The 24623-nt window shown below is 39.3% G+C and overlaps 1 protein-coding gene across 1 annotated transcript in view; it reads right to left on the reverse strand.

The window, feature by feature from the left end:
- LOC140231191 (dual oxidase 2-like) overlaps positions 1 to 24623 on the reverse strand; it is a 65306-nt gene that overhangs the window by 4659 nt on the left and 36024 nt on the right. Inside the window, 15 exon segments of the mRNA XM_072311339.1 lie at positions 2064 to 2222; positions 4799 to 5028; positions 5590 to 5871; positions 8312 to 8361; positions 8569 to 8662; positions 9897 to 10127; positions 10833 to 11023; positions 15963 to 16113; positions 16875 to 17080; positions 18489 to 18582; positions 19541 to 19760; positions 20761 to 21158; positions 21470 to 21589; positions 22539 to 22703; positions 24020 to 24138. Coding sequence (XP_072167440.1) covers positions 2064 to 2222; positions 4799 to 5028; positions 5590 to 5871; positions 8312 to 8361; positions 8569 to 8662; positions 9897 to 10127; positions 10833 to 11023; positions 15963 to 16113; positions 16875 to 17080; positions 18489 to 18582; positions 19541 to 19760; positions 20761 to 21158; positions 21470 to 21589; positions 22539 to 22703; positions 24020 to 24138 — 2710 coding nt within the window.

Consider the following 24623-nt stretch of genomic DNA (forward strand, 5'->3'; position numbering starts at 1 on the left):
AGTCGATTACTCTCACCGACTTTTTAAGAAGAGATCTCTTCGAACCACTTTCGTTTTCTCGACTATCTAATGTGAGCACGTCGGTGTTCTCAAATGAGGAAGTCGGTACCCAAAAAATATTTTGCGAGGAAGTAGGATGCGCCGCGGTTCGCAAGGTTACAGTCACAGGAAACCAAGGCTATTAATCCAACAGCTTAGGATACAATGTTAAACAGGCCACAATCAGGGCACTACATAGACGTTTACATAAGCGATGGCGGAAGACATAGGTGGCTACTGATTAATAACGTGCCCGGGAATTAAAGGATTCGTTCAATAATATTTCCCCAAACTAACTCTCGGCGGTCTAACGTGTCGTATCGTGTGTAGAATTCGTACGTCTACGTGCGAGTGCGACCCAAACGCCCTCTTGGGCCGAGTAGTTTTTACTGCTCAATAACTGCGTACGAATTTTCATACGCATGGTTATTCATTTCACTATTCACTACCTGAACTGTTCGCTGAATGTTCAGAAGATATTGAGTAGTTTTTGTAAGTTCCTTGAACTCCGTCGGAGCTAACTTATGGGTGAGATCGAAACAAACAAGGGTGTTGTTAAAATGCAATTTCACAACGAGTTTGAGTTAACTTCATTGATATTTAGAGTAAAATCTGACGAAAAGAATCAGAACGAAAAGACGTGTGATCAGAATCAGACATTAGATAAGGAGGTTACCAAATGTTAAAGTACCACTCGTTTTCACAGCATTTTCTCCATTTTGGAGATGCGATTATGTTATTTTCTCGATTACAACACACCTATTGGTTTGCACACACACACACACACACACACACACACACACACATATATATATATATATATATATATATATATATATATATATATATCAAAGCCACGCCATGGAGAACTATAACAGAGTACTTCCATGCATGGTCACAGTTCGCAGCTATATGTGGCAACCTTACCCCATTATGTCATCGTTACCTACGCATTACAAGACTACAACACTTAGATGAGAAGGACGCATCTTATTCTCATTGATTGTATGTCAGAAGAGAATATGGATTTAGTGAAGATTTGCGGTGAAGGTGACAACCTTATCACTGTTGCCAATTTGAGTACGTTGTTGTGACTAATATCACTGATGTTTGAATATTTGGGAAGATGTTGAATTATACAGCTTTCGGTTATCATTTCAAGTCCCATTTGGGGAAAACTTTCACCATTAGATTTGTCTGATTTCAGTCTTTCCATTTGAAAAAATGTTACTCTTTCTGTAAAATGGTGCGACTGGCTGGAATGCTCCCAGGGAATGGAGAGTGAACACTGTCAGTGCTGGTTAGAAATAATGTATCCAGTGACCGGGGTAATAATAGCCTGTAAAGCGCATTGAGATACTTAACAAGTGTGAAATGCGCTGCATAAAAACCAACCACTATTATTGTTTTTCTTTTCTTTTCATCCTTTTGCTAAGCTGTACATAGAGTGGAACTACACTTCAAGTATATCACGTACGTTGTCTGAACTTGCAGCTACAGGAAATCACGTGTATAGTGTTATGTAGTGAGCTTATCAGTGACATGGGCGTGTTTACTTTAATTGATAAGGTGAGGGTTTACCGTGAGCACAATCGGTTTTAACGGATTAACCCCTAAAAATATAAAAGAACAGAGAAAGAAGAGACACAAAGTGTCGACAAGGGATCAATCCTCACAATTTCCGTGAAAGAAATGTTCGGATCGAAGGAGCCAGGAAAAAAAAAAAGGGGGGGGGTGGATGCTAGTGGAGAGGGAGGAAAAGGTTTTCTCACCTCCCTGGTTGTAATAAGGAAGTAGCACAACATTAACTCAGCTGCTTACTTTCAAGATCTTCCCTTCCTCTTTAGAGACTCGACTATACAGGATTATCATCGCACAAACGGTGTGATTATGTTTGGTCCAAAGTGATTTAAAGAGACATTACGTGTACAGCTTCTAAAAACGTACCAAAAATATTACTTTTAGCTATGAGCAGATAGCAAATATTCTTCGGCTAAACAAATGAGCGTCTGTTTACTATATACCTTCTTGCAGGGGAACTTCCCCGTGGTCGATGACCGGTAGACGATGTCCTTTAGGATAGAGGCGAACGGCGTGACGCCGATGCCCGCACCGATGAGGACGGCGACTTCAAACTTGTACCAGTCCTGGTGCCCCTCTCCATACGGACCGTCAAGGTAAATCTGTGCAGAGAACGTGCGACATTGCAAGATGATTGATTAAGTTCACACTTTTCTTCAACAATCAATAAATATGTATGTAAGTTACATTGGGGGATATCAACCAATCATTACAAGGGAACAATAACAGAGACGTGATATACCAAGAGGAGTGACGAGTAAGGACATAAAACTTTAATATACATATATATCTATTTCGAGAGTTGAATTAAAGACACTTTATTTTGGGCGGTTGACCACTTTTACATAGAAAATAATGAAACATAAAAAACAAACCAAAAAAATCTTATGGGGGATCTGAATAGGGAGATAGGGCCTTTTTCAGTAAACTTACTTCTATATCCTTCAATATTTGTGTTTGTTTCACCTGAAAAGATAAGGACTTTCATAACACTGGACCTGGTGGGCAAGATGATGAGAGTACCACGAGCACATCGCACGTTTCAGACAAGACTGTATATTAACAAACATGTCGGAAAAAAGGAACCAGTGGGACTCGAACCTGTCACCTACTGCTTTCCGGGCAGCGACACTACCACCAGGCTGTCCCTGGTTGCCGGCAGCGACACGATGAACATGGTACAAATACTCAAGATCCGAGATTCCGACATTGATATGTTGCCGGCAGCGACATAAGATTTTTTTTTTTTTTTGGTTTGTTTTTATGTTTCATTATTTTCTATGTAAAAGTGGTCAACCGCTCAAAATGAAGTGTCTTTAATTCAACTCTCGAAATCACTGTCTTGTATTTGCTTTTGTCCCATGACGAATTTTGTAGATATCCTCGTCGGCGATATTAAACTCGTAGATATGAAAAACATAATTTGTGTGTGTATGTGTGTGTGTGTGTGTGTGTTCTGAAAAGGATTTAATACTTTCTAAGAAACACACGTGCAAATACAAAGTGCGCAGATGCGTGCGTATGACTTTCCGCTAATGTGGCCTGCTGTTTGCCTTTTTCCCACATCCCAAGGCCCTGTCATAACCATTGAACTTTCATCTATAAAGGAAGTACTCGTCTGTATATATATCTCATTTGGCAATTAACGCTGTGCAATTACTAGTACCCCATATTAGCCCATTGGAATGAGGAGCCGCGTCGCCATGTCACCAGGCACACTCAATGGCGATATACACTCATTTTCCAGCAGAGATTGTCACCAAGATCACGTGATATATAAGTTCAGTCCACAGGTATCAAAGTATGCGCGATGTGCGTGGTAAAAATACATAGCGACATGGTGACTTCAAAGCGACTGACCAATGAGATGTCTAGATATTACTTCAGAGACAGTGGTTATGACTGTGACAGGCGGGTGTCTTACAGGGAACTTTCAAACCATGACGTAATGAACCGTGTTTCAGCAAAATCGCAGGAACAGTATGCAGATTGCAGAATTGATCGACCATAATCATGTTGTGTTCCAACACCCAGGAAAGGCTGACTCATTCACATTGGTTTCTATAGATTTAATAGATTAGATTGGTACAAAACGGATGCACTCCCACGTAAGATTACGAAAGGGAAACACAAGCATGTACTTTACCTCAATTATCACCAATAACGACCAAAGAATGAGTGTTTACCTAGGGACCTACGTGTATATTTCCTGCTCCTAAGGAGTCCAATGATCAGACTTTTCAACGCGAAAAGTGCATTTCAATACATTATGCTATGATTCGGTTTTCCTTTGAGGGTCACTCACGGCTGAAATAAGATCAATGCTTATGTCACTGCGGGTAATACCTTCAAATTTTAACTGCACATGGAACTTTTCCCAACGACTGTATTTGCCCATGACGATATAGCATTGTCTCACTTGGTTTTACACAGCTCCCCCTCCCTCCCTCACACACACACACACACCCTCTTTTTTTCTTCTTGTTATTGATCTATTCACCCATGTAACGATCTATGTCTTTCTTTCCATCAGTCGATATATTCATCCATTTTATTCATCTATCCGTCTACCCATGCTATAACCTATCTTACAGAAGCAAGAACACATACACAAATACACCAAATCTAGGGGAAAATCTTACGAAATAATATGTTACATATCATTCGTACAATATCTCTTTTCAGTGTTAACTTTACATTGGTCCCCATGGAAGAACAGAATCGCTCTAATATTAAATCTGGAATGGGTAATCCATCCATTTTGTATTTTTTGATTATTCATGTATGATTTAAATTATCTGTGTATTTTCTTAATGTGAAAAGGAAACTAAATAAACAAACAAAACAAACCAACAAACATGGACATAAGCTGTATCAGATAGAGTTATTGTGAATTGGTATGGGGAGTGTACATGTCACCATATCTTTTCATTGGTGAGAGACTGGTTTCTTTGGAAAGTGTCCTACAGAGGGCACAATAGTGTCCGAGTTTCTTTCTTTCTGTCTTTCTTCCTTTTTTTCTTCTTTCTCTCTTTCTTTCTTTCTTTTTTCCTTCATTCTTTTGAGGATGAGATACAAGACAGCGTCCTCGGCAAAGAAAGTCAAGGTAATATTGTGTATTGTTGTGAGTGTGAAAAGTAACGCTATTCCTGCAGCCAACAGGAGGGTATAAACCCACCTTGGGTAAGGCTTCGCCCAGGGATACGCAGCTGTCGTAGGTCTGCCTGAGGTTAGTGGTCCATGGACCCACGGCCCGAATGTGGAGGGAGAGATCCTCCTCGTGCGGAGCGGAGGTCAGGGTGAACGGGTGGTACTCGTTGCCGCCCAGAGCTGTGCAGGCGATTCGTACCCACTGGCCGGACTTGTAGTCGAAGCTGTCCGGCCGCTTGAAGACGAGGTTGGTGACATCTGTCAATGTAGTATTTTAAAGAAGGGCAGAGCAGCTTGACCAGGGAGCAATGTACGCAATCATGTAAACTGTATTGACAGGCTAGGAAAGCAAAAATAACATGATTGTTTGACTAGCTATAAGAAAACCAAATATAAGTACGTGTGGTTGCTCAGGAATAATACAGGAAAACAAAGGATTTTAACTCTTAGAATTCACCCGAGTTTGTTCAAGTATTATTTGGATTTACTAATGATTGGAGAAGGGTTACTTTTAAGGTATTTAGCTGGCTACACATGACGAGCCGTACCCCAAACGCCCAAAACGCCAAATTGCAAAATACGTCCATGACACCTAACTTGAAATTTTCAAAGAGTGGGTGAACAAGAAGTCTATCTATGGAAGGGTAATTTTGTACACGTCCTCAGTATTACAACTATATAGAGACTTTATTGATTGTATTTTTATGTGTTGATGTCGTCGACTTTGAAGCAATGTCGTTTTTTCTTTAAGCTTTTTTTTCATTATCTCTGAATGACAGTATTATATAGGGATTTGATTATTGCTACTAGTCAGCACACCTGACGGAAGAATGTCCGCCTTGCGCACGGGGATCTCTACAGTTCGCCGCCCGATGCTGACTATCTTGTCTAGGGTGAAGAGGACGGCGGGTCCGATGAAGTAAGCGTGGAACGATGGCGGCTGGATGAGGCTCCCGCTGCCGTGGAGGATCATGAGCATGAAGTAGACGACGAAGAGCTGGTGGGAGAGCCAGAACAGGCGGAAGACGCGACGCCTGGAGAACTGGGTGGCGAAGACGAAGATGAGCGCACAGACCATGACCAGCAGCACAGCCGTTACACCTGTCAACCAAACGGAGATGGACGAGGAGGGGGAGGGGGGGGGGGGTCCATGAATTTCGAAATGAAACTCTTGAGATATGAATTTTCTTCAGTTTGTCTCCCTCTACATATGGAATTTGTAAGATCGCAACTGCTGATCTGCAATTTAACAAACATGTCGGGGAAAAAGGAGACTCTTATTACTGATCTTGGTATGGCGGATAAGGTTGCGGACACTTGAAAAAGAGGTTCCGAGATAAAAGCAAGCACCAGTGGCCAAAGTTTTATACCAACCATGCCCATCTAGGGCCAAGAACCTGGAAATGCTTGGGGATGTCTAATAACATGGTTTCTACTAGTACTGAAAAGGCTACGCCGGGAAGGGGAGGGGGGAGGATATCGTGTCATTGTCATATATACATTGTAATATTATCATTTCTAGTACTAGGAGTAGAAGTAATAGTTGCAATAGCTGCAGTAGAAAAAATTTTTAATAGAAGGTAATATTTCCTATTAACATTTCCCTTGTTTCTATAACTATGACCAATATCATTACTTTCACGTTTACAATTTTCATTTATTTTGTAAAGATCGAGTTCAATAAGATTGCAATCTTTGGCGATGGACACCATTTGGGGGATTTAGGAATCGAATCTATAGGAGGCCTAGCTGCAACATGCACCAATTAATATCAAATTGTCAGTCATTAAAAAAAAAGAAAAGAAAATAGTATTCATTCACGCGGTTCAAATCGCGCGCTTGGGTGTGTGTGTGTGTGTGTGTGTGTGTGTGTGTGTGTGTGTGTGTGCATGAGGTATTGTCTATTGTAATATTTGCCTTCAATATCCTTGAATATGAGGACATAATAATAACACGTCCACACAATGATAAATCCTGCTAGGGATCGAGTCTTACATAATACAAAAGAAAACCCGCTGGGTCATAACCACGTGATTAAACATTTTTTTTTTTTCGTTTCCTAGAGTGTTTCCTTGAATTAACATCTGTTTTCGCCTATACCCATTGATGGATATAACAATAATCTTCAAAGAGCGCGACATCGTCATAAATCTTTCATATTTGATTGAAAAATTCGTACAGGCGTCATCATTTGATGATTAATCATAAAGCTGAAGAATGTATCGTAAAATGAATAGCCCACTTCATTCGGGATAGAACAAAGAGGTCTACAATGGGCCTGGGACAAGACAGGTCTCATATTGTGTGTATTGATTATTGATGGCTTTTGCCATTAAATACATTGTATTAACTTTTCCATGCCATGGACTTTGGACAGTGTGCACAACACTATGAGGTTTTCTGTGCCAATCAACACTTGGACCTCACTAAACCATGGAGCCTTTCAGCGCAAAAGATATAGATCTTGCCGCTACCATGCCTCATTTCCCACCAAATGATTCGCAGTGAAAAAAAAAAAAAGAACTACACTTGACAAAGCCAGAGAACGAATTCCATCAGTGTCTGTTCTTTATTTCTTTGTGTGTGTGTGTGTGTGTGGAGTGTGTGTATAGTGTGTGTATTGTATGTGTGTGTTACGCCTATTTGTACTTATGTAATTTACGTGGGAGACAAAGTCAATCAGAACACTTAACTTCATTTAGCTCCCCTCTCCCTCTCAGTCTTCCCCCACCTCCTCTCTCCATCTTACATTCTTTGGTGTGGCACAAAATATCGATTAATAAACATGTAATTTGGTGCTATGAGAACCATGAATGCCACAATAGCGTTAAGGAAGGACATAATGGATGAGGAAATAGCCTTGAAGGTCGTATATCACCATTGCAAACGTCATAAGATTTTGTATTGTTAAAGAATAATGCCTCCAAATATTGTGTATGAAATCTCGTGGTGATACACCTCAGTGTTTTAAAGAAAGAAACGAAGAACTAACCCATGTCACACGAAAATTCGCTTACCTGTTGCACCGAGAATAACAGTTGCATTTTTTTTTTCGGGGTCCGAATTAATTCACTGAAATCTACAGTATTGCTTCCCCCTCCATCATAAAGAAGTTTCCAGCGTTACTCTTCTGAGGAAAAGTCTGAGTTACCTGCATCTACAATATACCGGCTTATGAAAAGAATTTAATTTTCAGGAGTGCAAAAGGGACACATGGACTGTAAGCGTTTATTAATTATGCTTGCTGTAACAATTTGAATTAACTTAGACGATAACGAGATAAAACAAATTATACAAACTTAAGATCTTTCTAAAAAAAAACTACTCTAATAAAATGTTATGATTAGTTGAAGATGTACACTGGAATGTATGTGTATAACTTGACATGTATATGCACACATTTCATCCACACACACACACATACATACACACACACACCACATACACTCATAATGTACCGAATACATGACGCTAATGAACATATGTAATTAATGAAGATGATTATGAGTTCTGAGGTAAAGAAGACTGTCGATATTCTCACCAGTCACGGTTGTTCCAATCCAGTAATGAAACTTTGGAGTTATGTGAGACCTGAAAAGAGAGATTAAGAGTAAAATCCAGTCGAAATGACTTTAGATTTCACAGCATGATTATGGAGCAATGGAGAGCATCATGCACAGTTATGTGTGCATTACTCGCTTGGATAGAACTCAAGTGATACACATGAGAACAATCTTGAAAAAAGATCCATCTAGACTGTTATCAGAAGAAGAAAACGGAGGATGACAAAGTGTTTACCTATACCAAATCTCCGGAAAGATGCAGTTCAGGTCCTCCGCCGCCTGCGTCGACAGGTGGAAGAAGTTGGATGCATGACCGAGTATGTGGACAACTGGATGAGACATCAATTGATTGATCAATTGGTATCGATTGAGGTGATGTTGGTGAGAAAGATAAAAACAAAAATGAGTGAAATTAAAAAAGGAGATGAAAAAAGACGAAAGGAAAGTAGGAAAAGATGTGCCGGAGGAAGAGGCTTGGAGAGGAGGACGAAGAGGAGGAAGTAGAAGGAGAGTTAAAAAGTGAGAGGACAAGCAAACGGTGGAGGATTGGATGAACGAAACTTGTCGAATTGACTACGTGTAGAAGAAGAATTCATTACTCCATTCCTTCCTACTTTCTCTTTCTGTCCTTCCCTCTTTCCTTTTCCAAAATTTTTCTTTCAATGATAGGCTCTTTTTTTTTCCGAATTCCTTAGACTGATACATTCTGACTGAGATATCACAAATCAATCATGTCGATTCTGTTTGCCCGTTTGTCTCAATATCTGGTCTGTAGGTTTGTCTTTTGATAGGGACCATGACGGACATGGTAATGAGAAGATATCATTTGGTTTATCAAATTGGGCAACAGAGAAATAACAGAAATTTGTTGCATTGTGATGTGAGAAAATGCATTTTTTTTTTTTTTTTTTTGGGGGGGGGGGGTCTTGCCCAAGTCTTGATGTCATTGCCATGATCCTTCAGAACATACACTTTGCACATAGAAAGCGATATTGCACGAGTATGGGTGACGATAATTCCAATGTATACATTATTGCTCAAATTTAGGGAGTTACCTTGACGTATCATTGATTATTAGCGAGCTTTAGATCTGCGAAGCAAACGCTAAGGTGACACAGCCTCCCGGGTTGGACAACGGAAACAGTTGTCTTGCGCATTGGCAGAATACCATTTGTTGCTAATATAGGCTTATAGCGTCGTCTTTAGCGTTCGCGTCACAGATCTAAAGCTCACTAATAGTAGGGAGCTTTAGATTTTTGCGACGGGGAGGTTCAGATGAAGATAAAATCTATTCTGAGCATGCGCAGAAGCGCACGTCAAGTCGATCTATTTTTAGCTTGCGTCATGTGAGTTTTTCACTACGCGTTCTAGGCTATTTTTACGTCACGTCGTAGGGAGCTACTTGATGCACCGATCATAATGGGGGCGCCATTTTATGTTTTATACATTGCGTCTCAGCGTAATCTAAAGCTACTTTTCAGCACGACGCAGGGGAGAGAACGTCCACCTCAAGCGTCGTCTCAAGCAAATCTAAAGCTCCCTAAATAACGATTTACAGGGTACCTGACCAGCCCAGGGAGATGTAGGCCACAATCTTGTGGAAGGACAGATGCGCGTCGAAAGGAATGTAGTGGGAAAGGAATGTCTCACGCAGGCGCGTAATGGTGTTGCGCGAGACGGTCACCAGCAGGGTGGAGTAGGTGAAAGTCAGCGCCGCCGCCGACCCGCGAGAAATGGGCAGACCCCAGCTGGTGATGCGCCGGGAACCCTTGTGCTCTGAAAACGTGGAGTATTCTGTGTGTCGGAGTGGTTAAAGAATGGGAAAATAAGTGGTGTATATTTGAGGACATGGTGCTGAAAACATTACCCTGTACATCTTAATAAGACTTCCCAATTGTCAAAACTCCTACAATGTGTGAAGTGAAGCTTATGTTCATTAGCATAATTATACAATTTCTATTATGTGATAAATTGACAAATGTCGGATAATAGAAGAATATTTAGTTCAACCTTTAACTCCGTATCATTCACATTACAACAATACGTAATTTCATTCATTTTGAAGAGATAATCTGAATTAATCTGACGTTTGCTTCAAGGTGAAAAAGTTATAATTAATTATCTGAAACTACATCTCCTTTTTCGTATAACCACAATTCCTTGTTGCCTTTGGCGTCCAATAGGAGTACATGAAAAGAGATCGATGACATTGATAACTGCAGTTGGATACCACTTTTCTGATACCGGATGATCGCCAACAAAACCTGGCCCAGCAGAACCATAACAAGACGTTCCGGATTAAAATAGCAAACAAAACAACAACAACAACAAAGACGACGACAACAACAACAACAACAAACAAACCAACACAACGCTATCTTGTAACGTAAAATCCAGTCCTTGTCGTTTGATTTTCTAATAATACTTTCATAGTTATTAAAAAGTTTGCGTGAGAACGACTCTATCCCATGTCAATTAAAGAAACACTAGTCAACGTACGTATGAATCGTTGCACAAACACGCCACACATGACGAGAAAGTAGAGCGTGAACCAGAAGATTTCCATCTTGTTGTTTTCGATGTAGCTGGTGACGACGTCGTAGAGGCGGGCGAGTTTATTCTGCTTGTATTCTCGTTCCACCGTCTCCAGTTTTACGTCACTTTTCTTCGTTTTCCGCCCTGTTCGACGACTAGATTGAGAAGATAATAAAGTTTGATGAGGTAAAGAGAAATACGGACGTTTCTAGAAAACAAGTGATAGAATTCAATGTATTTTTTTTTTCTACAGCAAACAGATACCATTCTCATTCGACTTGAATATTCATAGGTGAGATCATTAGGTTAAATTGGCGTGCATGAAATTCTTGACTGTTTTGTCCTTTTTAGTGAAATTCTGAACATAAGTGTCTTTTGTACGTTGAGAATTTTCAGAGTTGTATAATTTAACAGTAACAATACAATAACAGTTGATAGTCCTTGACATTTTCTTTTAACTCTAGATGACTATTCACGTAGATACAGGAAAACGATATGTGAAAGAGGGTATAAGAGGGAGTACAAAATAAAATGTTTATAATTAGGTTTTTATCTAAAAACGTCAGATAGCAATGGGTAAGAGAGGCTTTGAATGTCAAGTGAATTGAGCAGAATTGATAAGCTAGTTCATAATAAGCCAGTTCGGAGTCACCTCATGGGCACATTAGTAGGAAATGCCTTTCATTTTTTCCCAGTTGGTTAGGTGCACTTCTCTCGTTTTCAGGGCGACATAATGCATAAGCTTCAACAACTCATGGGATCCACCTAGGACAGAATATTGTAAAAGGAGGTGTTTTTTTTTTATCATAGGGGTGCCGTGCAATATGACAATCTCCCTCCTAATTTAAAAGTTGTTATTAGTCCTGCCTCATTTTTTAACAAGTTAATGTCATTTGTTCCAGATTTTTCCAGATTTTTTTTTTTAAATATTCCCTCCATAGTATTATATAAATGACTTACAGCATGTTAAGCAAATATTTGGAGTTGATCTCATATGCAGATGATACTAGTTTTTTTTAAATTTCATATAAAGATATACAAAGTATCAGTGCAATCTTAAGTTGTGAATTAGAGAAAGTTAATCAGTGGTTCATAGCCAATAAATTGAAATTAAATGCAGACAAAACATCATGCATGATATTTAGACCAAGAAATAAAGTAGTAAGTACTGATGATTTTGATGTCACGATTGCTGATTTTAAAATTCCAGTTGTTCGTTCTACCGAATTTCTTGGAGTTCTCATTGATGATTATTTAACATGGAGATATCATGTCAATGAAGTATGCTGTAAAGTCTCCAGAGCAATAGGTGCGATCAATAGTATACGTGCAATCATTCCCTCTGAAATTCTTTTAAAGTTATATCACACTTTGATTATGCCTCATTTATCTTACTGTAACATAGTTTTGGGAAATTGTGCCAAGTATCTTTTAGAGTGTATTTTTGTCTTACAAAAGCGTGCAATCCGTATGATTAGTAATAGACCATTTCTAAGCCACACAGGTCTTTTATTCAAAGAACATAACTTATTGACTATTTTTGATATGAACAAATTCTTTCTCGCTGTTTTCATGTACACATATGAACAACATTTTACCGAGGTTTCTTGATACTACTTTCATCCAAAATAAGAATAATCATAGTACTAAACAGATGAATAGATTGTATATCCCAAATTTTGAATACTGTATTTGAAGATACAGTTTCAAATATATGGGACCTGTTTTATGGAATGATTTACCAATTGCAATAAAGTTGTCTAATAGACTTTCAATATTCAAAGGAAATTATAAATTCTTTCTTGTTCAGAAAGATATAAGATAAATTTCAAGTTTTATTCATTGTATAAGCACCACACTTTGATGACTCCTGCCTTCTTACATGTAAAGTGTTCCTGTCTGTAGTATAGTTCTTTTGTTTGTATTGCATTAATGTAACTATCTTAGCTGTAATACTTGGGATCAGTCATAGAAAGACCAACGGTCTATGTTGATCCCCCACAAACTGAAATTACTGCTTCATGTTGTGTTTGTCTATTGTGAAATTGTAATAAGTTCAACATTTCCTTTATTGTTCCAATGTTCTACTGTGTATGTATCGTTCCCAGTATTCTTTGTAAATGTTTTTTTGTTTGTTTTTTTTTTAAATCAGGATGTGGAAATAAATGAAATGAAATGAAATGAAAATGAAATGTACAAGTTTATTTTCTTTGTAGCTCAGCCAATATACTCTTTCTCTGTTGTCAATGACATACATGTTTTTACAGTTTGAATCTTTTTATCCCAATATCAATGCCATGTTAGGACCCCATGGAAGAACAGCCATGTCTTCGTAGACAGAGCTGAATGGGCGATCCTATCGTAGATATTCATTGTTTGTTTGTTTTTTCTCTTGCTTTCTTCCCTTTTCCTTATGATGTATTTCCATTCTTAAGGTATATATTATTCTGTTCATTATGTTTGTATATTGCCTGTCATACTTTTACTGTACTCTTCTTTTTTTTTGCATGAATCTACGGTGAATGAATAAATCAAATCAAAATCCACCTATCCTGTTCAAACAAAGAATGAACTTGCGTAGACCAGATGACAAGAATGATCAATTTACACTTGGGGTAGTATCCATTTCATTATTTTCCATTTGATGTACATGCATTATCAATCTCTTTCTATTGATATTGCTAAATACCACTTTTGCTGACAGATGGATGTGCTGGCAAGCAGCATTTGTTAAGGATTACATGAATAATCATCATATTGATGCTTATCCCAGTGAATTTAAAAACTAACATGCCTGTTGGTACGAATTACCATTTTTCTGCTCATGCACAGAGTGGAACTCCGAACTGGCTTATTACAATCTGAGAATGTGCGGATAAAGGTTTGATTTGATTTGATTCATTTCTGCATTTATAACAAAGTATGTACAACATAACAAACAATTTTCCTATACTCATGATACTAATCACATTATATCCAACACAAAATGAATACAAAATTGGTGATTGCAGATCTCTTGAAATTGACTTTTAACTCATGTATTTAAAAAAACCGCATAGAGGTCGTCACGAAAACTATGGTATGGATATTCATGCATATACTAGGTTCATATCGGAATGTACAAGTCAATGGATATTCTTCATTTGCTATTCGTTTAAAAAGAAAAAAAAAACGTTCACGCAGTAATTACAAGTAATTGAACATTTTCTGCTGGTCGGATTTCACCTGGGCCCCGTTTTATCAAAAGATAAAATCGATTTTAAATTTCCTTACCACACAGGCTGCCATAGACTTATAGTTGGAATCAACTATAATCAACTTCAACTCTTCATAAAACAGGGCCCTTGGTCTTCTTATTAAAAGATGAGTATAGGAAAGTCTGAGGCTTAGAAATCATTGCTCACGATTTCTTACTGTGATTCCTCATTTGCTGTCTCGAAATGATACAAGAGGGCAGGAATGCCGCCTAAGTTGATAAATATTTAGCCACTCTTCACGGCAATGACGTCAGTCTTTATTGGTGCATTCCTATAAAGGTATTCCTTTCTTATAACTGCCATATCCTAATCATTTTTCATATAGCAGGGGTAAATATCACGGCTTTCCGTATTGTGCGATTTGATTGATATTTAAATTGTTTGAAGAAGAAAACGCTTGTAAATGCTGTTAATTGCTATGCAAACACGCTTATCACATAGTGGCAAAGTTTGTACTATTGTGGTAAACTGCCTTTTGAAGAGCAATGTTTACATGGTGATAAGTCAACACTGAACACTGTAGAGCTTGGGCTCCGTGACTCCGAGAAATGTGAAATATCTCGATCGCGGACACGTTGTATTTCATTCACTCGAAGGCGCATATAGCGTCTTGCGATATGAGCTCCACTATTAGAAAAACATTGTGTGGTAGAGTTGAATACTGGTGGGGCCACCCGTTGCTAGGTGACGGATAAACGCCAGCATGTGACAGTGATGCAAGGGAATTCCCGACCTTGAAACCGATAACTCGTCTCGACGTTTGGCGAGACGTGATTGCAAACAAATAAAACGAGGGAAAAATCCCTTCTAAAACTTACCAACCTGCTCTAACGAAGACATAGGCCCTACGGTGTTTTTTTGTTTTGTATTTTTTTTTGTCCTTAAATTGTCTAAATGCTAATGTTAGAGCACACACAAGAATGTTCTCGAGTATGAAATCTATACAAATTGTGTGAAAATTGTTTCATGGCTGAGATGCTTCACTGAAGGTGTAACAATTAACACTAATACATGTCAAATATGCGACAGTAGCAATTATCTATAATAGAGACTGCATTGTCTCATCCATCCCTCCGACCCCCTACATAAAAAGGAAATCAACCCTGCCTAAATGTAAATAAACTTAAAAGAAAGAGAAAAATATTCCCTACAGAATAATACAAAAATGATATTACATTTTGAAATTTCATTTTTTTTTTCGAAAAACGGTTCTTGGTCAGTCCTCATAAATATTTGAATAAGCTAGTTGATGATGTCATACCCTCGTAATTTTCATGTATGTTACATAATAGAAATTGAGAAAAAATATTTTTTAGCTAATGCAAGTAAAAGTATGTTCCCACACCAAGATACATTAGAGTTAACATTTGTTCTTTTATTTTACTTTGGGAGGTTTTAAGACCAGTCTTATATTTACACAGCTGAAATATAAGATTTTTGTCATTTCTGTATTTGAAAAGGATAAATTGTGAGAGCATGACGGCGTCAACGCGCTAATTTGATTGTTCATACTCGTGTAAAAGTGCAACTCAACATCATATCAAGCACAAGCCTCTTCCCTTCCCATCCCATCTTCTCTTTGAACCATCGTTGATGGATTGACCTTTGCCTCCACACTAGTCCTTTGTCAAGACTTTCTCCCAATTTCTTCATATCTGTCTCCTGTCTATATAATTTTTGCATAAAAGCTAAGAGTGTGTTTTCTCTTTTTAATGAAGAATTCATTTGGAAACAGGAGAGATTTTTATTTAATTTATTCGTTTATTCATTTTTAGGTTTTTTTTTTCTTTTTTTTTTTTGGACCGGGCCAAAGGTCATAAGGTTATTGTCATGTCACTTCGAATCAGCTCACACGTATCCAGAGAGGGAGCTTCTTATCCGTCCTTTCTTGCTCCCTCTGTCACCGTCCTTGCTCTTCTTGCTCCCTCTGTCACTATCCTTGCTCTTCTTGCTCCCATTTTCTTTCCTCTTCACGCGGCCGGGATCTGCTGAGAAAGAACGTGACACGTAAAAGGTGATTTCATCACGGCCATTCAACGGCCTCATACCTACGACACATAAATGCATTTCTGTAAATGCTGTTTGGGGAAAATTTCCCTTTAGATATAGAAAAACTAAGCGAGCAGCGACACTTACAGTGAGATCGGAAGCCTATAAGAATAATACTGTCATTAAGTAGAAAGGCTGTCGTCTTGATACGGAGGCAAGCTAATTGAATAGCATGGGAAGGGGGAGGGAGGAGTGGAAGGGGCAGCAAAGGGAAGGGGATGGGAATTGGAAGGGGAGGGGAGTGAAAGGGAAAGGAAGAAGATATGAGAGGTGAAGTACGTGAAAGAGGAGGGGAGGGGAGGGAAGGGGAGGGAAGGGAAGGGAAGGATATAATTTATAGGGGAATTGAAACGGAGGGAAAGGAAGGGGATGAGATGGAGGTGAAGGATAGGGATAGGGAAAGGGTAGGGGAAGGGGAACGGAAAGGAAGGGGAAACAAAAGTGATGGGAGGAGAAGCAAGGGGAAGGACAAGGCAGAGAAAAGGAAGGTGAATGGAAGTTAAGGGAATGGAAATGAAGGGGACTGCAGGTGAAGCAAAGGGAATGGGAGGGGCAGATGAAGGGGGAAAGGAAGGGTAAGAACAAGAGGTGAGAAGGGGAAGCATATTGGGGTGGGGTATGGATAAATTGAGGGGGAAGTGAAGGGAAAGAAAAGTTATAAAAGGAGAATGTGAGGACAAAATCAGGAGAAAGGCCGGACGGAGATTGCAGAATATTGACTCCCATGACTGACCGATCTTGATACTGGACTTTCCGAAGCTGTCCTTGTTGTCGCCCATGAGCACATTGAAGTCCTCGAGAGTCAGCTCTTCTTTCTCCTCGAATCCGGCGGCAGCGAACATCGAGGCGATGGCGTCGTCGATCTTCTCTTGCTCCAGCGAAGCGCTGTTCGTCTCCAACATGGACCTGCATGGGTACAAAAGCATTGACGTCATCGACAGTCGATAGAGTATGTGATTTTACTCTTACTGCTACCTCCAGTTTCACTCGTGATGTTCAAATCTCCTTGGTCCCAAATGTGGATTAAAATCTCTTACAAATGCATGGAATTTGTATAATGTTTATTGCTTGTATGCTATATGAATGCTACATATCTATTATGTATGTTCATGTCCAGACAAACGTATTCACAAAGAACAACAAGTTCAACTACAGAACTTAGAAATGTCGACCTTGCTCACATGATAGACGAGAACCCACGTGAAATAAGAATTTCAGTTTGGTTTGTTGTGTTTCCAAAGCACGGCGAGTGTCGATACGTCAACGTATACTTCTCGCTGCCAACGAATGATAAAGCGATCGCAATACTTTTATAATGAACAATATTGTTCAGCCGTAGCGGAATCCAGTGATTTTTTGCGAGTTGTATACAGATGGTTCATATTTACAATGGGGAGTATAATGCATTAAAATTAAATTGATTTGATTCAGTTCAAATCGTTACCTCTAATCATGCTCTAATCTTATCAATATGTCTTTGTAAACCGAGTAATAACAATTTGTTATCTCTGTATGATAGTCAAAGATAGCCTTCTTTGTTTGTGTCTGCGGCTTTTCTAATTTTCAGAAATGTATTATTAAGACGGACCCTGGTATCAACCAAGTACCGCAGTTCACTTTTTTAAAGGGTGTGTACAGCTCTGGCTGAGGTGAGGATTTGGCTTTTAACGTTTTGCGAGATATTCAGAAACCACTCTATATGAGATGTCAAAGAGTATGCAATTCTAATGGGTATCAAAAGTTTATTTCATGAAAATCGGTTTTGAGATATCCAAAAACAAGGTGAAACAAAGAGATCCTCATAAAAGGTGTGGCCTGTCGCCTTTTATTATTATTATCACTTTTTTTTTTCATATCTCAGGCATTTGAAAACCAATTGTCACCAAATAAACGTTGAATCCTTTTTAAAAATTACATGCTCTTTCATACTTCATAAGAGGTTTCTCATTATCTCACTTAGGAATGTTCAAAACATGAATCCCCATCTCAACCAGTAGTTTGCAGTCCCTTTAAGGGCTGAGAGGAAAAAGCTTCTTCCATTCAAGCGCTCAAGGTGTTTCCGGTAACCTTGTGATATACACCACGATGAAAGTTTTCTTGTCAGTTTAGCCATATGCAATGAATACAGATAATCTCAAGTGACATAGAATTGCTTCATGACCTCCTTTAATCGAATTTCAAACACCGCTTGAGTGGTTTTTATTTTTGTGACGAGATCTAAACTGTACTTTGCAATCGAGAGTTGCTGAAATTATGACCCCATTGAAAAAAAAGATAAGAGGAAAGTGAATGAATTACGATCTCTTTGTCTCACCTCAGCATAATCTTGAATTCATCTCGTGACAGAGCTCCGGAGTTGTCTACGTCATACATGTCAAACATCAGCTTTATTTTATCTTCTGGTTTGCCTGTGTGATTGAAGACGTACAAATGGGGGAAAAGCACTGTCATGTAAAAGCATCATTTTCCTGCTATACTGCATAAGAAATAAGCGCGATCTGCCTTTAGGTATATAGTGTAGCAGAATGGGAACAAGTGACAAATAGTCTGGATCTGACTTCTTCATATTTTTTTTTTTCAAAATTAGTTTTACAGAATGATCTTAGTAGCCACATGGACCTACAACGTAGGTGCATGGTAGCCATGAGTCTGAGCAGGAGCACCAATCTGTAGAGATACACTTAAGTCAACATGTCATCGTTTCCTGTGTTGTGGTACCCAGTGACATGTCTAGAGTGTGCTGTAGATCTGAGGAGGGAATTCGAGTTAACGCATTGGTGTCAATTCAAATGACACTTTTTTGTGCTCATTTTCAAGAAATACCACTGTAGTTGCTTGCTTAATCGTTCCAGTGAAGAACACAGTTACATCGCCATATACTAGGAAGATGCAGCCCATATGACAACCGTTTGACGCAATGACATCCTCGAAGAGAACACTAATACTGAGATAACTCATAACTTATAAAAACATGCTGTCACGACAAGTTGTTGTTGTTGAAAAAGACAGTTTTAATAGAAATGGAAAATAAAAACAGAATGACATGCACACACACAACACTTTCAAAAGTAGACTGTTTCCTTCAGTTTTTTGACATCTCTTGATTTAACTGCAATTCAAAGAATCATGCATTGAGAAACTAGCTTTATTGCTCAGACAATAATCTTTCGCTGCAATAGCTCATTACGTGCTCCCGTGAGCAAAGACTACTTGACTGAGTGGTTAGGCCTTAATTCATTCGTGTACCTGGCTGATACCGATTGTTGTTGCTGACTATTGTTGGTCTCCAAAGACGACGTCATAGGCATGATAGAAGCAAAAATCAAATACCAGTTTACACTCACGATTGCCAAAACTTAATGATACCTTTCGCGAAGATGACCGTGACGTCTAGGAACTCCCGAAAGGAGATGGAGCCGCTGCCGTCCTTGTCGACGAGCTCGAACATGAGCTGCACGAACTGGGAGTCGGGCCTGAGGGCGAGGAGCTCGCCGAACTCGTAGTGAGACAGCTCGCATTCCATGATGTCCTTCCCGTCTTCCATCTCTTCGATGCTGGCCATCAGGTCCTCGGGGTTGTCGCCTTCCTGCCGGGAAAGAGAGAGAGAGAAAGTCGAAGGTAAATTGAGGGAGTAACATTGTTTTACTTGTCAAGTAAAACTGCGATGAGTCAGCTCAGTCGGTAGCGCGTCTGTCTCACGATACAAAGGACCCCGGTTCGATTCCCGGGTCCCACAGGGCAATGTTGTGTGTAATTATACCGTCCCCTCTTGTAAGAAGCAAAACACTCTGTCCCTCGGATAGGACATAAAATGGAGGGCCCGTGTGTGAAAGAGTCACAATTAATGCACGTAAAAGATCCCGCTTCATGCATTCATTCATCCCGAAGGGCAGGGTGTTTAACCCGATGAAGTGGTCCCGCCTTACATCCAACTGGACCCCATGGAAGACCAGCAACTCCAGCTGAATATGGGCTATCCAGCCATCTTCTCAGATGGAAATGGAACAAATAAACGAACAAGCAAAGTCCTGATTGCCTGACTAAAACTTTGGAATTCTCCGTTGCGGAGGTTGTACATTGATTATTGAATGCATAATGAAAAAATGACAGAATTTCTTGTTTCTGTCAGTTTGTGCCTTCTCTTCGTTTTCTTTTATGATCTGTGTTTTAAAAGTGTTCCCTCCTAATTTTCAAACTATGGCCAAATGTAAGCATCAAAACTTACTTTCTAGTTTGAAACAATGCTTCGATTATCACCAAATTCCCTTGATTCGATTTCTCCCGAATTGATTTTACACGCGCTAAAATTATAGTCTCATTTACTAAACCTTCTCGTTTAACGGAATCAAAAGATGTGGTGATATATATATATATATATATATATATATATATATATATATATATATATTTGTATATATGTATATATTTCAGTTATCGATGAGTAACCAGGGCCCTATAGCATAAAAGTTGAGATCAAAATAATGAAGTCATAAAATCAAACATAAGTCTCTAAATAGTCAATTGTGATTGGCTGGTGCCTGACTTATGTGTGATTTCATCTTGTTACGTAACAGGGCTCAGCTTACGTAGGTAATAGCCAGTCGTATGAACCGCTCAAGGATGACTTGTCTCTGTTGCTTAGTAACGGCCGTGCGGAGCAGGTCGTATTCGCGCATCTCACGGCGTTCGATGTTCAGGCCTAATCGCTGCCGGTTCACGAAGCTGCCGAGGTCGCTGACGAACTCCAGCCGGTCGTCGACGTCGTGGAACTTGAGCACGAGGTCGTACTCCTTGTCGACTCTGAGGAGGATGTAGCGCTGCTTGCCGTCGTGGCTCAGGCAGATGGTGATGCTCTGCGCGTGCTGGAGGTCGAGCGTGCGATGGAGCTTGGTGTTTCGTTGGCTGGTCACCCGGATGGTGTACTCCGGTCCTAGACTGACCTCAATCTCCTTACTTGGTTGATCGAATCCTGCCCAGTCCACAGCTGTCACGAGCATTAACAAATAAATAAATAAAGTTCGTTTGTTCGCTTTGTTGTGGGTGTTGGTATTGTCAATAGTTATCAATGCTTTGCGACATTCAGTTTGTTGGATTTTTGTTTTTATTTCGCTTACCAGTAAAGTATGAAGTAAAGGTAGATTATCACATGAAGTATAGTCAATTGCATCACTTATTGTTGGTTGTTTGTTGCTTGTTGGCTACTTTTTGTTGCATTTCTCTCTGGCCATTACTGTCTAAAGTTGATGTTGTTGTTTAAGAAAAAAAAAGAAGAGATGAAGGAAAAGGATGCGTTACCAACGTAAGATTGAACGTCTTCCGGGTGGTGCTTTCGGACAGTTCTGCGATTGTTCCTTTTGATCGCCTCCATTCGCCGAGTCCTCACGGTAGCGATGGCGTACAGGGCAACGATACAACCTATGCGACAAGAGTGGACGAGTAATATTATCGTATTCATGAATTTCACTCCTCCATTGTTGAAAGAAAAAGAAGAACCCACAAAAAGCATCGTGGTGCAATGCATGATGTTCTGGATCCTCACGCAGGAGTCCCAATATGACACAGATAGGTAGTGGGTATGTAAGGATAAATAACGATTTCTGCCACGATTTTGTTGTAGAGGCTCCCTTTTAAAATCAGTTTGATCAATTTGAATGAGAGTTAAACAGATTTGGTATTATATCGGGAAGACCAAACAGGGATGATTCCGAAAGTAAGAAAAAACTTGTAAAGACAGTGCAGACCTTGTAGGCATCATGGAATTGCTACTCCATGAACAAGGTGACTTTGATCAATGATGGACAACCCTCTATGTGATTTCGGTGCCGATTGGCACAGAACACCCGACTGCTTTGAACACACCGTCCAAAGTCCCTGGCACAGAAAGGTCTTATCAAGCAGGCAGAATAATAACGAGGTATCAGTAAATTAGCACAATATACGAAGAAAGTTTTGAATTGTTGAGTTTAACATGGTGATGTCGTTGATGCTACTGCTTCTATGTCAATATTAGTTTGAAAATATAGTTTTTCGGTCGATAATTCAACAAACACAAACCTCCCCCTTTACAAAGTAGGCCTATAAGGATACATTTTTTTTTTCCTTTTCATCTCGTTAAAAAGCATCTGGCAGTGATGTGCATGCTGGCTATTAAGTGAAAGGTTTGTGATGATGTCATCACTTCCTCTTATTTGCCCTATGTGACTGTCTCTGGTTATTGTTGCCTGAACGCATGTGACTATTCGTAATCCTATAACTTGTCCTTCCTCTGATTTGCGTGCATCTTTCACACTTTCACTTCTGTTTGATTTAACTTTCTTTATGATTGTTTACTTGTACACAGATCACTCTCAGTTTGTCCTCTTACCGATAACGAAGAGGAGGAGGAGCCCAAAGGTAACACCGAACGACACTTCGCTACCGGTGAAGTAGTCGTAGCGAGCGAGCGGCACGCAAAGGGCAAGGTTCTCTTGGCGGATCGTGCGATCGGAATTATTGTGCTCCGCCACAGCTTCCCCGTAGCACTGATCGCCTGGGAGTTGGTGCCCACACAGAAACAACCAATTAAAACAAACCAAAATACATCGACAAACGAACAAATAATTGACAGCCAAGCTACAGTAGTACAAATAGACAATGTTATAGTAACAATCTACGGGTCTTTATAATTTCTGACTGCACTGGTTTTAAGGACCGGAAACTCACTTAATATATCAATATAAAACCATCAAGGGTAATATAACTCTATGACACTTTAATGATAGATCAAGGCATTTTGTTCATTGTCAGTGCGCATGGATTAGTAACGGAAATATCCAGAAATGAACAATCAGACATATACCAGACAGAAAACACGTGTTAAGCGAACTCCTTCATCTCACGTTGTAAAGAATCGAGTCAAAGTTGGCTAAAACAGTCATCAGCAATCATTTACCTGCTTCTTCCAGTTTATAACGCCACCATATCATTTGGATTATGTTAAAGGATCCAAAGAAATAATGGTCGGTGATTGGTCATCATGCAATCATGTGACTGGTGCATAATTATTTGAGAATTTTACTGGCTGCATGACAACGGGGCTAGAATGAAAAATTAATGAAGTGTATTTATGTATACCACATAACAAAACAAGTATTGCCTTAAAGGGAATGGCTAGTAACTGATCATTGGGAATCAGTGGGAATGCTGGGGGATGATTGTTCCAATCCTTGTGGGATTCATTTAAGAGTACATTATATATCTATTGTTGTGTGAAAATTATTTGCTTCAGAATGGTCTCATATTCAAGTAATGTGCAGTTCAATGTTTCCAGGTTAGCATGCCTGTACAGTGACGGGGCGATCTTAACGGGCCGTTACCGATCGCCCCGTCACTGTACAGGCATGCTAACTTGGAAACATTGAACTGCACATCACTTGAATATGAGACCATTCTGAAGCAAATAATTTTCACACAACAATAGATATATAATGTACTCTTAAATGAATCCCACAAGGATTGGAACAATCATCCCCCAGCATTCCCACTGATTCCCACTGATCAGTTACTAGCCATCCCCTTTAATTATCTATAGTTGTAATGCATCTGCATCACTTGACAGTTCCTGAGGAATCATATTCCCCTCTAGACTATTTTCCCACAGCGCTGCGCGCTTCCAGGAAATTTATAACTCCGCAAGGATGGCAAGTATTATATTACACCACTAGTAAGGCAATATTCTTTACATAGTATCATCATTTGTAAATGCCCTGGCATAATTATGAATCCACTACATTTTCAACGTGGTGTAAACTTTCATTATGAGTGGTGATAGTTATCAATAGTGGTACCATTGATCGCAATACTTGCCTGGAACAAAGTGGAACAGGTCTTTTTGTACGAAGTCTTCGCTGATGGAAGTTGTGTTGATTACGACGTCCCAGAGGTCGACCGATCGTATGAACTCCACATCCTCTTCCGTAAATAATCTGGTATATGGAAATGTATATCAGCTTAACATTCTTGGTTTGACGATTCGTTTTTCTAAATGTCCTTTTACGATAAACAACTGATGAAGAAATAAATACATTTGGTTTTGATTTGTTGTTAGCACCACAATATGCAACAGGTGTCCTATATTTGTGTGTTTGTTTATGTTTTCTTTTCTTGATTCCTTATTTGGCGCATGTATATTTGATATATCTGATGTAAAAATAGAAAAAGGTTGTTGATCAAGGAAGACAATTATTTTGTTAACTTCCTTTTACAGAGCTTACTGGCATTGTCGCAGTGGCGTGTCTTGATGCACGATTGTATTAAAGATTGTGTATTTTGTATTTTAAAAAAAATGTATTCAATTGTAAAATAAGTATTACATGAGAGTGTATATAGGAAGGGCGACATCTGGAGATTAGTTCACGAAAGTTAGTAATCAAGTGTGTTTTTTACGTATTATGTAGTAATGCTTCATCAA

This window comes from Diadema setosum, chromosome 7 (assembly GCF_964275005.1).
Source record: "Diadema setosum chromosome 7, eeDiaSeto1, whole genome shotgun sequence".
Lineage (NCBI taxonomy): Eukaryota > Metazoa > Echinodermata > Echinoidea > Diadematoida > Diadematidae > Diadema > Diadema setosum.